The 14,120-nt window shown below is 40.8% G+C and overlaps 1 protein-coding gene across 1 annotated transcript in view; it reads right to left on the reverse strand.

Annotated features, from left to right (window-relative positions):
- Nucleotides 1-14,120, reverse strand: part of tll1 (tolloid-like 1) — a 43,249-nt gene that overhangs the window by 8,773 nt on the left and 20,356 nt on the right. Inside the window, exons 7-17 of the mRNA XM_010796523.1 lie at nucleotides 13,674-13,779; nucleotides 12,436-12,560; nucleotides 10,581-10,696; nucleotides 10,237-10,339; nucleotides 9,500-9,616; nucleotides 9,115-9,260; nucleotides 8,480-8,675; nucleotides 8,272-8,397; nucleotides 7,410-7,570; nucleotides 7,144-7,324; nucleotides 956-1,081 (exon numbers count right to left, since the gene is read on the reverse strand). Coding sequence (XP_010794825.1) covers nucleotides 956-1,081; nucleotides 7,144-7,324; nucleotides 7,410-7,570; nucleotides 8,272-8,397; nucleotides 8,480-8,675; nucleotides 9,115-9,260; nucleotides 9,500-9,616; nucleotides 10,237-10,339; nucleotides 10,581-10,696; nucleotides 12,436-12,560; nucleotides 13,674-13,779 — 1,503 coding nt within the window. The remainder of the gene's footprint in view (nucleotides 1-955; nucleotides 1,082-7,143; nucleotides 7,325-7,409; nucleotides 7,571-8,271; nucleotides 8,398-8,479; nucleotides 8,676-9,114; nucleotides 9,261-9,499; nucleotides 9,617-10,236; nucleotides 10,340-10,580; nucleotides 10,697-12,435; nucleotides 12,561-13,673; nucleotides 13,780-14,120) is intronic.

Below are 14,120 nucleotides of genomic sequence, written 5' to 3' on the forward strand. Positions count from 1 at the left end.
TCTGTGTGTGAGAGAGATAGATAGAGAGAGTGTGTGTGTGTGTGTGTGTGTGTGTGTGTGTGTGTGTGTGTGTGTGTGTGTGTGTGTGTGTGTGTGTGTGTGTGTGTGTGTGTTCCTCACACAGAAACACACATCACAGCAGACACAGCTGCAGTGACTATACTGTAAGTCTTATGAGGCAAATTAAGTTAAGCATCTCTTAATACCTACACAAGAACTTTATAATTGAATACATTTGTATTATCAAGTCTCATGTCAATCCGTACCCCTGACCACAGACCAAAAACTTCTCACCAAACAAATGCTGTATTATAATGTTATAAATTACCTGTAATTAAATAGAGTAATGTCTGACAAGTCCACGCAAAGTAACAAATTCACTGAAAACATTTTGATGTATTTAAATGAAAAGTTAAACTCGAGTCTTTCAGAGCCAGTCACAAGTCATCAATAGAAAATTCAAAGTGAAGATACAAATATTTTAGATCATTTTGCAGTTTTAATATTAAACAATAATAGAATTAGAGTGATCAATTACTTAACATCTGAAGCTAAACCTGCCTGACACTGTCTTTTTATTATTAATTGGCGTTTCTCAAGGATTTTTTTTCAAGTTTCAAGCCAGTCAAGTTTTACACACCTCCAGTCAAAGTCATCCCATTTTCACTATTTCAGTTGTCATATTTATAACTAAAAGTTGAACATCTCCATATCTTAAGCCTCAAACCTTCAGATCTGGAGCTGAAAGCATGTAAAGAAAACAGTCCTCAAATGGAAAGGTCCAGTCTGCTGTCATGAGGACTCTGATGAGGATAAACAGAGTACGGGCTGTAAGCCGGACGCAGAGTGCTCTTGTGAAGGGCCACATGCTTGTGTGAATGTGGCGGCACGTGCATGTGCACTCCCATGCTTTTATGCCAGTGTGTGTGCTGATGTGAGTGCACGTGAAACCCACCTTCCTTACAGTCATGTTTGTTCTCATGCAGTACAAAGCCGTGGCGACACTGACAAACGTACGAGCCCACCGTGTTGATGCACTCGTGCTGGCAGCCGCCGTTGTCCTTGCTGCACTCATCTTTGTCTGTGAGAGACACACATGCAACACATCAATCATGTGGAAACAGAAAGAAAAAAAAAGAAGGTGTGGAGGGAAGCAAGAGGTCAAGCAGGGGAGAGGAGCGGAAAGATGAGACCTTGAGGAAGGGGAAGAGAGTTTTGGAAAAAAAGATGATAAGTAAAGGAGTAAAAAGATAGCATTGAAAAGGCAGATGTGAAGAAACAAAGAGTGACTTCTCAAGAAGAACAATCAAAACAAACTAGGGAAGTAAGCTCAACGACAATGGGAGTAAAAAAGAAAGTAAAAGAGAACATAGTGAGAAAACATGAACATACAGTACATATTCAGCAATCATGCTAGGCAAACATGATCACCAACGACAACAACTGTGAGCCTGCAGATACTGACCTGTCAATTAAAACATTTATTACAGGGCGTTAGGAGAGTGAAAGCTGGAAGAGATGCTTTGACAGTATGCTAAACGCCTCCCCAAAACAGTTTGGCACTGCAGGCCTGTCAAGCTTTTCTCCAAATAAATGTTATTCCCAGAACAGAGGAAAATGGGAATGGTTGAAACCGTACCTTTGACAGCAAATGTTAGCATGCCCAGCTGACTCACTTATTGCTTACTGCACTAATCAAGCGCTACTTCAATGTTGTAAGCGTTCAACTGTTTATTCTTTTGTTGGATTATGTTTTTAAAAAAACACAATCAGGACTGACACATCGACTGTTTAATACAACCCGCTGTGTGGAAGCCGATCCTGTAGACTACTACTATGTGTCGGTGGCTTTGTTAAGATTTCCAAAGAAAGGTTAGAGGAGAGGAAGTTATTGCAGTAAAATAGATTAGTTGATTTAATCGACAGATTTGTCAATCCCACGTTCTACAAAAAATACAGTTAAAATCTTAAAGGGGACCTATCATGCAAAATGCACTTTTGTACGTCTTTTATACATGAATATGTGTCCCCGGTGTGTCAGGGAACTCACCAAGTGTCAGAAAATACAACCTTCTCTCTTTTCCTCCATACCCAAATCTCTAAAAACAGGGCTGCAACGGATTTGATACATGTGGATTCTGATTTGCACCTCTATGATGTCAAAGGGGTGCTCCGCCTATATGGGCAACTCTCCACCTATCAGGGGAATGGGGGGTTGGGCCACGGCCATTGCCGCTCGAAAGCGCTGGAGACGCTGTAGTACATATGCCAGGCCTGTAAGTGGCGCTGTAGTCTGCCACAAAAGCAGCGAAGAAGACTTCTCACAGAATCAGCCCTTGCAAAAACAGGGCTGGAAAAGAGCAAATAGAGCGAAATGAGGCAAGGCTAAAATGCAATCTGTTTGGTATTTAAAAAAAAGATTCACAGACATGTTTTATATAGGTATGGCCCAACAATATATTATTCAAATATAGCATGATAGGTCCACTTTAAGTTTTCCAGAGATTTGCTCACAAATTTCCTTCATAAATGAAACCGTAAAAATATAATAATGGACTACAGGAATCTTAAGTTGACTAAGACCAAAACGACCAATTAATGAACTGATAGCGGGCGGCCCTAAAAATAATGACAAAAAGCAATAACATAAAGTTAGAGTTATAGAAACACCTACACACACAAATGGAGTTAGTTAGTGTGAGTAATGTGTTTCTGTTGGCCTATAAAACTGTCTTCCTGCTGCTCCTGGCGTTCATGCTCATGGCTGCTCTGTGGTCAGACTCACGCCTTGGCTCGGAAACATCTCTGACCGTAACAGCTGTTCTCACATCAGCTGTTCTCTCCTGGGCCGACCGCCTCTGTTCAATCTGATGTTAACTCAGCTGACTGCTGTAAAAATGTGACGAGAGCTTCTGTCGACACGTCTCCTTCGTTCGTCATCTTGTGAGCCTCGTTCCATACATTTGGAAAGATGCTGCAGACCTACTTCTCTGTGATCTGTGTTGTTCGCTACCACAGGACATTGTAGGAAATGTGGGGAATTAAGTTGTCATGGTGACGCCTAAATGTAGATCCCATGAATAAATTGAGTCGGTATTGGGGCAGTTTGCTCCATACATTTGCATATACGTAAACAAGAAGAACTAGTTTTCTTGAAAGTTCAATGAGTCCTAACTGTTGTTTATGGAACGGTTCCGTTACATAAAATCAACTAGAATTGAATTATTAAATATTCTCGCCTTATTAAAATCCTTATTAAGTGGTATTTTCTATGTTGTTGATACAGTTAAGTTGGTACAGCAAGGCACATTAAATCTTTCTGGGATTTTGTTTTATGCTGCATTAATTGCATGGATTAAACAAGAAATATGTTTTATTTACAGAGCTTTTCAGATGCTTTTTGGGGGGAGAAACCAGTGCCTTTATTGTAGAGATAGGGCTGAACGGGGAGACAGTGGGGACGACATGTGGCAAATGCTCAAGAGACGGATTGAACCCGGGTCCTCCGCTTGGGGACGGCCCTGTTTTCCTGTTTTCCTGTTGTACTGTAAGTCTTTGTGCTAAGCTAGGCTAACCAGTTGCTTGCTGAAGCATTACATTTACTTTATCGTTGTCAGTGGAAAAGCAAAAATGCTTTAATGTAATTCAAAAACATATCCCTGACAGTATTATCCATATTATGGATCAGCCTGTCATCTCTTAAAGCTTTATGATGTTTACAGTGAGTAAAATAATAACATAAGTCATATTATAATATAATATTCAAACATAAAGACCTAATTTATCATTTCCAGATGTCATTTCCAACCATTTCCAGATGTCACGTCATATGTTTTTATAAACATTTCCCCCAAATTCAGCTTGACATATTTTGTATCTTTAGAGGTTTAAGCACGGGAATCCGTTGTCCACAGGAACTGGGAATAAAGCTGTCTGTAAACTTGAACAATGTTTGGCGGCACAGTATGAGTTTATAATAAGTGGCAGGCAGCTGCTCGTTAAGAGGTTAAAAATGTTTAAATATTTGTAGCCTTAAAACAAAAACTGAAAGAAACCAACTGGGGGTGTTTTTGGTAAGGCTTCTTAGTCATTTCCTCTCCCTCATCCTTTAATTTGTGGCTTCTTCTCACCACACGGCTTCTCGTCACTGTGACTGCATGATGACAAAGCACTTTTTAGTGAAGCTGAGCGCTGGAGGATCACAGGGAGGACTCGCTCGGTGTCGGAGACAGAGAGGTGGGAATTTTCAGATGACCGCACAGGAAGACAGAGCATGAGGAAGGGTGTGTGTGTGTGTGTGTGTGTGTGTGTGTGTGTGTGTGTGTGTGTGTGTGTGTGTGTGTGTGTGTGTGTGTGTGTGTGTGTGTGTGTGTGTGTGTGTGTGTGTGTGTGTGTGTGTGTGTGTGTCTGATGTGGTTACGGTGCCATTGTGGGCTCATTCTCACCCTAACAGAGGCTAAGAAGCTTTGCTGTAGATGCTCCAGTGTTCATTGTATCTTGCTCAGGTCAAGTACACAATGTCCACACGCACACACACACACACACACACACACACACACACACACACACACACACACACACACACACACACTCACTCACAAATGGCAGTCAATAACTTCCTCCCCCCATCTTTATGGACATCGTTAACTTCTCTCTCCCTAATGGCTCTTTGCTGAGCCTTTTGTTAGCCATACAATGTCCACACACACACACACACACACACACACACACACACACACACACACACACACACACACACACACACACACACACACACACACACACACACACACACACACACACACACATCCAAACTCACATAGAATAGATGTGTGGGAGGCCAAAGGGACCTCCCTAAAGCTGATGGATCTTTGCCAACTAACAGCTTCTGACAATAGAAGAGCCACTCACACAGCAGCTTTTATCAAACACACACACACACACACACACACACACACACACACACACACACACACACACACACACACACACACACACACACACACACACACACACACACACACACACACATAAACACTTTATCCTAGTAAATCCTCTGTGAAGCCACGCACCACTGTGAGTGCTTTAACTTCCAGGTGTTCTGCAGGGAGTTTAACTTTGACGAGCTCATCCAGTTGACAGCTTTAGTTCTTCTGACGAAGACGGAAATGTTAAATTGAAGTTGCCTGTTGGAGCAGTTTCAACTTTTCGCTTTTACTCACTGTAAATGTTAGAGTAATAAAAGAGAAATGTGGACCTTTGCTTCAGGACAACTTCCTATAATTGTTATTATCTAATGTTAACATCCAACAAATTCATCCCAGGAGCGGCGAGTGGGGAATATTTGTTGAGGTTTTGTACTGGGGAATCATAGCTGTGTCCAAATTCCATAACTACGCACTAAATCTTTGTGGGTTGCTAGGGTGTACAGTGCATGTTTCCAAAGTAACAATAAAAAAATTGTACATACCTATGTTAATTTGATTTTCAATTGTGGTGCTCATAGACCATTTTGTCCTATTACGCAACAGAAAGAAGGACTCTCACAGCTCTAAGACATTTAAATTAAATTAACTCAATTCAATTTAATTTCCAACTAAAACAAAAAGTGGAAAGTTGTGACATTTCTGTAACATGCCAGACAATAAAAAGTAATATATTTTATACATTTGGGAGATTTGGACATTTGAAAAAGGCTGTACTGTAGCTTGCAGTTTGATCGATTTCCTTTAGTACATTTATTATTTTCTTTTACAACAAATTGGTAAAACACATTCCTTTTTGTGTGCCTAACGCCAATAATAACAAGAAAACTGTTTGATACAAATATAATACAATATGGCAAATATTTAAAAAGCATAACTTTAACAATTTAATCTTAGTTTCTAATTGCAGCTTGCACTGAGCCTTTATTTGGCCCATATACATTTGTATAATGATATTATTCATCTGCTGAAATTACGTAAAATGTTATTATTGTGTTGTATAAATAATATCAGTAAAACTAATCTGTAGTATGGAATTTGGACAAAGCACATGTTTCCCTCTGGAGGAGAATGGAGTGAAACGATGATCCACGATAAAACGGGATCACTCCATTCCCTGTCACATGGTAGACGAGAGCCAATCAGAGAGTCCGATTGTGAGGTCATGTTACCTCTGACCTTTGATGAGGTTGCCAGCTTGTTGATAAGGCCGCGGGGGGGTGAGCGGCGGCGCTTTATGTCCTTGCATGACTCAAACACAATCATACGACACAGAGCCAGCCTGTCTGAGGGAGAGAGGGCAGGGTGGGAGTGTGGAGGAGCGGAGACACAGCACGACACAGACAATAAAACAGAGGGGTGTGCAAACATATGGATATTAAATAACACAAATACTAAAAAAACATGACATACGTCGACATACAAACAAGCAAACACTCAGTGGAGGGAGACAAAAGAATCAGGGCTGAAGAATTTGGTTTTAATTCCATCTTCCACCAGCTTTCACTGTTTTTGATGTTTAACCGCATGACGGTGATCTAACTCAGTGTTTTACTTGTCTAAACTTAAGCATTTAACCACAATGGAGTCACATGGGATGCACAATGAGTAACATATGCCTTATGTGATGACATTGTTAAATAAGCTAAGGATAATACTGCAATGAATAAGAAGATATTGAAATGTACTCAGCATTTCAACCTTTTTGCTTTGGAAAAATTGAGCATTGAACTGAAAATGAAAGGCACCAATAATAAAAAAAAACTATGATAGTTGCATTCTATAATGTCATTTACTAATTGCTTTCAACTAAAACTTCGAAACTTTTTTTTTTCTCTCTGCGTTTCTCGTGCAGGTGGAAATCAGGAAGAAAGCATAAAACAATGTATTGTGCAGCACTAGTAGTGAGTATGAATTGTATATCATAGGTACAAATAATAACACAGTCAAATAAATTACAAAGAATTAACAAAAGGTTTTCAATTTACATTTAAAATTTGCTTTGCATGTTCATCCAATATTAATGTGAGGGTTAGGGGGTTAGCAAAGCACCCGGTGAGCTATCATATTTGATTTGCACTATCCAAACACAAAAAAGTGCTCTTCCCACCCACTGAGACACGAACACACACACACAGGTGTAACACAAGTGCCTTACCTGAGAAGAAGTGAGCCTTGAAACCTTTCTTGGAGACGGTGTTGTCAGATTTGAATTCAATCCTCATGTTGTTATATTGCGAGGTGATGACTTCGGGAACCTCGGTGCCGCAGTATTTACCGTGCAGCTTCGAGTCCGGTGAAAGGCCGCTGCGCACCTCTACGTAGTCGTATTTACACACCTAAACACACAAACAAGGCCCTTGTAACACACATCAACAAGATGGCTACTTTGCCCATTAAAAGAGAACACACACAAACACTCACCTCATTTCCCTCCAACTCAAAGGCCTCAAACTGCATGGAGATGCGGTACTGAGTGGGAGCGACCACCTGCCACACACAGTTCTTGTTGGGCGGATATTCTTTAGGCCAACCAGGAGTGCTGATGGTGCCATTCAGCTTTGAGAGGAGACCGCCGCACGCCGCTGGAAACACACAGACATTTCAGACAAGCCACAAAGACAGCATTTCACAGAACAACCTATTGGGAGTCCCGTGCTTAAAAGCCTCGTATATTAGCATTAGGTAGTGACTCTGGTCAAGAGTCTGTTTTTTTCCTACAATTTCATCGCCGTGCTTCTTTTAGTTCTGAATGACTGATTCAGTCTGCGGCTAGAATCCTCTCTTTGTTTTTTAATTAAATGTTATCCACCTTCTTCAGGATTTTCCCACATTATTTCACTGGGGATCGGGAGTAACTACTGCTCTTCAAAGAATAGAGCAAAACGACAGTTTGGATATTTGAAACGCATAGCGTATTCTCTCTGCGTCACAAGTGGTCTGGTCAGTTGTTTCAATATGTGGGAGATTATGGGAACCAATCAACTTCATGGAATTAAAGGACATTCACAGAATGTTTGGCATTGGAGCTGAGAGACATGTGGCTTTGTGTCAGAAAGATGTTTTTTCCTGTTGATGGAGGCCGTTGGGATGTTTTTTTTTCTGATGAGGTAGACTCATATCCTACAGAAGAAAATTGCAACAGCCAAAGGAATGCACATACAAACATGAATGATTCTCTTTCTCTCTCTCTCTCTCTCTCACACACACACACACACACACACACACACACACACACACACACACACACACACACACACACACACACACACACACACACGGTTACCTTCACAGCTCTTCTTGTCAGGAGCTAGTTCGTAGCCCGGGTCGCAGGCACACTTGAAGCTGCCAAGAGTGTTTACACACCTCTGTTCACATCCACCATTGTCTGGCTTGGCACACTCATCCTCCTCTGAAAAACACGTCAGACAAGTCAGCGCACATCTATTTCCTTTGTGTTAGAATATATTGAGAAAACCAGCTGACACACACACCTTTGAAAAAGTTAGCAGCAAAGCCGGCCTTGTTCACCGTCCCGTCTGAGACAAACTTCATCCACAGTGTGTGTGAGGTGGAGCGCACGTCCTCAGGTTTGTCGTAGCCACAGAATCGACCAATCAGAGGGCTCGTCTCCAGAGGGCCGTCTCGGACCTCCAGGTAGTCGTAGGCACAGCTGTCGTGCCTCTCGATCTACAAAACCATTCATGCACGTTGTAGATGCAAAAAACACTGTGAATATCAACATCCATCCTGTCACTATCAAATATTTCAGCGAAAACTACAAGTTCAAATTCAATCTTTGCACAAGACATTATTTGTGTCGTTAAACCCAAGAGAAGTGTCTGAGACTAAAGCGATTTGAAATGAGGTTGAACTTTGCTTCTGTGTTACGTTGAACTCTGACCTTACAAGAGTGAAGTGAGGATGGGGACATATTGAGTCATTTAACTGACATTTTTACAGCACAAAACTAATCCTAACATACACACACATACACACACAAACACATGCAGGACTAACATTATTAACTTCCTAGTAGCTATACGAGCGTGAAATCTGACCCAGACATTCCTGAGCGCACACACAAAGGGGAAGGAAGAAAAACACACACACATACGGAGTGACTCACCTCAAAGGCCTGGAAGCTGAGCCCGACGTTGTATCCCTCGGACACAGTGATCCTCCACACACACTCTTTGGACGGTCTGTAGTCATCAGGATAGTTAGGAGATTGAATCTGTCCTGAGTCCTTGGTGATTTCCCCTCCACAGATCGCTGCACAGAGGGACAAAGACACAGACAGACGGACAGATGGGACAAATTAGCATAAACTACACTGACCAACAACACCTGAAACACGTGAATGTATAAATAATTCAAGAAGACTTCTTAAAGCCTAACATCTCATTTGAAACCAGTCTTTCTTTCATTGTGTGCTGTGAGTTTACAATATGTGTGTTTATACATATTTATTTATTTATGTGAATATTGGTTTTCTATGGAAGAAGCGATACCTTCATAGATGGCAGCGAAGCCTTTTCCCACCCAGTTGCTGCTGCTACGAAACTCAATCCACATCCTGCTGTCAGTGGAGATCAAGACTTCAGGAACTTTATCCCCGCAAAACCTGCCTGTTAAAAACACACATGTAAAAACAAACCCCTGTATGAAAGATAACTCGGTTGTCCAAAGTTTTTTTATTAAATGCAGCCTATGAAAAGTGATGAGAAAAACACGATAACAACATAAATATGAAACATTTATATAGAGTACGGTACTGTCTGTCTGGACATGGGTTTACAGTCACAGCAAGTGTGTTGTAGTACAAAATAATAATTAAAAGGTCAGCAATGTTTGTAATTTGTTATCAATGTTGGACTTTAACCAACGGTAGTTAAAGCTGGTTTGTTTTATTCTGAAAAAGGGTTATTCGATCAAGGAAGGATTTGTTGTGACTAATGAGACAATCTGGAATCAAACCGTGTCTAAAGCTCAATCCTGGAGTATCAAACTAAAAAGCAGCGCAACTATTATCAGCATTTGAAACATTTTCTGATTCAGGGTTAAAAACACCATAGAAGCAAGGTTTACAAAAATAATTCATTTTTAACATGTCAGTGTGGAAGTAACCTTGTTCATCTGAGGTGATCTCAGCAGAATGAATGAGCTAAAGAAGGAACGTGCTAACAAGAACAGCCAGTTTACTAAAGAGTAGCCGGCGCCCCTCTGGCTGACGGTCCCCTGGTCTTACCGAGCAGCGGAGCTTTCCTCCAGTATCCGTCCCGGACCTCAATGTAGTCGTACCAACACAGACTGCTCTTATACAGATCCATGGTGGTAAAGTTGAGGACAATCTGGAGGAGCAAAAGTAAATATTTAACATATTTAATACAGATGTTTGCACCTGAGACCAGATGAAGAGAGGTGGCGATGAGGAAGGCTCCTGTAGTGTGTGAGGACATAATCAATATATCGTCATCAGCAGGCTCTTACTGTTAATGCATGCAAATTCACTGCTACTCTGTGTGTGTCACTTTGTGTGTGTGTGTGTGTGCCCATGAGTTTGTTTGTTTGTGTGTGTTTGTGTGTGTGCACCTTTTCTCCTGGTGTAACAGATATTCTCCAGACGCAGTGTGTGTATGATGGGTATCCGTTGGGGTAACCAGGGGATGAGAAGTTGCCCGTTGACTCTTGGAGTGTCTCTCCGCATGCTGCAACACACACACACACACACACATTCCAAAACACACCCACACACACACATACATACAGATGGAGTTACATTTTTGTGGTGAGTCCTGCTGTTGTGCGTAATCCTTTCATCTGTGTACCGATGCTTGTGATTGGTACATCACTAAGAACACATGGCTCTCATTTCTATTATTATTCTTAATTGTTAACTGCCAATTTACCAAAATAAATTTACAACAGACTATTTTGTCGAAACAACAGCTTCATTCTTTAATATCTGATCTGTCCATATGGAAACTTTTAGAGGGGGTTTTCCTGATTAGGAAAACCGTAAAGGAATTACAATTGCCCTCCAAAACAAACTTGTGTTTGATGTTGTGTTTGGCTTGTTCAATTTTGGAGACAGCAGCATGAGTGTTTGTTTTCCTGTGTGTATCAGTGCAAACGTGAGGTCTAACCACAGTCATTAAGCCTCATCACTGTGGAGCAGAATAAAGTAATTTTACTTTGAAGGTGGGGTAGGTCATTTTGGAGAAACCAGCTCGAGTGCACTAGAATTTGAAAATACACAGCCGGAAAAAATCTGCCACTTCCTCACAGAGGCCCTCCTCCAACACACATGAACACGCACATGACCAATGAGGGCACGAGATAAGTTTGTGCACAAATGGAAGGCTGACAGGCAGGTAGGCCATCCAGTTATTTTAGCCGGGCCGGCTAAAATGATTGGTCGTGCTTTTTACAGCACTACGGCTTCCACAGATGAAATTTCTTTATGGATTTTTTGTCAAAGCACTTAAGATATTCATTGCTATCGGGATGTTAAGAGCATTCCATGGAATATGACAAAAAGTGTATCTCGAGCCGGTTTCTCAAACTTACCTACCCCACTTTTAAGTGATCAAGACTGACTTTATTTTAATCACACAAAAGACAACAACATAAAATGATTTGCAGCTGGATTGGAATGTTAAGGACATTTCTCACACAATATTGCTGTCTTCATTTTTTTATTTTCCTACCGAGACTAATGCTGTCACTCCCTTTCAAAAAGGAGGTTAGCCAAATGTGCCACTCCTATCCCATCATGCATGCTGTTTTCCCCCACAATGCCCTGGGGCTCTGTTCATCTGTCAGTGAATATGGTATCACTCAAATATGACCTTATAAGGTTGAAGTTGTATATTTCCAGCTGGGACACGCAAATTCAGTCTTGTTTTTCGCTATATATGTGGGATTATTCATATTAACACACAAAAATAAATGCCACACGTGCATATTTTCATATGAATTGTATTTTGCCAGAACAACATCAAGATCAAAAACATCATTATAAAAAAAGGGGCTTTGGTGAATGTAACAGACCAGAATGGTGACAAATATTACTCAATCTGTTTTTCTAAGATTGAGGACAAAGTGTGTACATGATGACCTGAAGCTTGAACCTGTCCTGGGGATGTTTGCGTGGGCCAAAAAGCAATTGCTCACATTTTCGCAAAATTACCAAACAGCTCAGCTTGAGAGTGGCTCCAGATCACGTAAGTACCGCGCAGCAGGGACCTGAGGGATCCCCGAACAGCACACAAAGAGTGTTTATGATGTGTGGGAAACCCGAAAAAAGGGAGATAGCGTCACATGGAAAAACAAATTACTTAACTTCGCCTCTGTGCCTTGGAGAGCGAAAGGGCGGGCACATTTTTTACACTAAAGATACTAGCAGATACACACACACACTACCTCATAGTAAATATATCAGTACCTGGACATCTATACAGCTTCCTTGCCTGTGCAATGTCTCCTTTACTGAGCCTGGTGCGCTGGCCAATAGCAGGCCGGACCCCATTTTCATCTCTGGACGGAAGGATGGTGTCCAGAAACATCCCCCTTTCGGAAGGAAACGAGATATTTCAACACACATTCATATTTCTTCAAAACATCACAATTTATGATCTCAGAGCAAATACTAATCATCCTATCACTATCTTGTTTTGTGTTGTGATATGGAGCAGAGTGGGGGAATTGAAGAGGTTTAAGGAGTAGATATTGCAACGACTAAAAGCATCCTCACATGGAAAGTAAACCTGTGATCAATCATACTGACAAATAACTGGCTGATTCCAGATGTTTGAGAGAAAACAACACAGTGGGGTCAAAAACCACCCAAAAAATTGTCTAATTTATATTTATTTTTGTATCTTTCATTTTTATGCATTCTTCTTAGTTAATATTAAGCTGTCTTTGGCTCTTTTCTTGCTGTAACAAATGCAAATGTCCCCTCTGCGGGATGAATAAAGGTATTCGGATTCCGACTCTGATTAGGATGATATGATGGCAGAACAAATGTGTTTATGAGGACCTTTTTTGTGTTTTGCCTGTTTTGTGAATTCCTGGATTTTTGCAGCTCTTCAAGCCCCTTTCATATTATGTATTATTCTTCGAAAAAAGGTATTTTGAATATATATCTGTATCTATATCATCAACTTTTAAGTTAATATGGTAATATGTTATCACAACAGGCAACCCCTTCCATATTGTTTTTACATTGGCAAAAAAATCTATTTTTATTTGAGCTGGTCGTAGCCAGAAGACATCAAAACTAATGACATGTGGTCACAAGAAGATATTGGTTAGTTTAATGGGTCAAAAGTAAAAAGAAATGGAAAAACTATTTTATAACTATAATTACAGCTGCTTGAATTGGACATATGTTTGTTGGTATTTGTTTACCGTGTGGCCAGGGTAATAAATAGTTGCAGTCTTTCTTTATTCACTTTTAACATGCCTTTACTTGCCCTGAGTGATAAAAAGTTGGTCAAGGGTAGTCTTAACTATCAGCTCCACTAAACAACATCAACATAAAAAAATATTCAAAAAATCAAAACCAACGTTTCACAAAAGAAAAGTTTTTCAGGTTTGAAGTCTGCTTTGTTTTTCAGCGTGTGTATATGAACTCTAAATTCAACACAGGTCATGAGAGCAGACTGTGCCGCTAGTTACCGTGAGAAGGTGTTCCTGGCGTAGTGCATGATGCTATCAAAATCATATGGCTCCCCGAGAGAGTTGACCTCCCCTGGCTCCATCTTGAGGAAGTTATACTCCTGGCCTGCGAAGCACACATACACCCATTTACACACATTTGCACACACGAAAAGCACAGCAGCGTATAAGAACATCTCAATTGTATCACTCATCCACCATGAACGCAAACACGTATAATCCTTACAGAACACACAAAGCTAAAAAACAAAATGTGGATTACGGCATATATTAAAATACTTGAAGTCCAATTGAGCAGAGCAGTGGAGAGCTCAGATTTGTTTCTAAATAAAAACTTGGGTCAGGTGGTCTGTCATTTGATTTAACACCTTTCTGGCAAAGTCGTGTTCAGAGGAGTGTGTGGGAGGAAAAGAGACAGTCCGGAGGGTCAAGGTGACTTCACAGTCA

The sequence above is a fragment of the Notothenia coriiceps genome, unplaced genomic scaffold, assembly GCF_000735185.1.
Source record: "Notothenia coriiceps isolate Sejong01 unplaced genomic scaffold, NC01 NC01_scaffold00037250, whole genome shotgun sequence".
In the NCBI taxonomy this organism is placed as follows: Eukaryota; Metazoa; Chordata; class Actinopteri; order Perciformes; family Nototheniidae; genus Notothenia; species Notothenia coriiceps.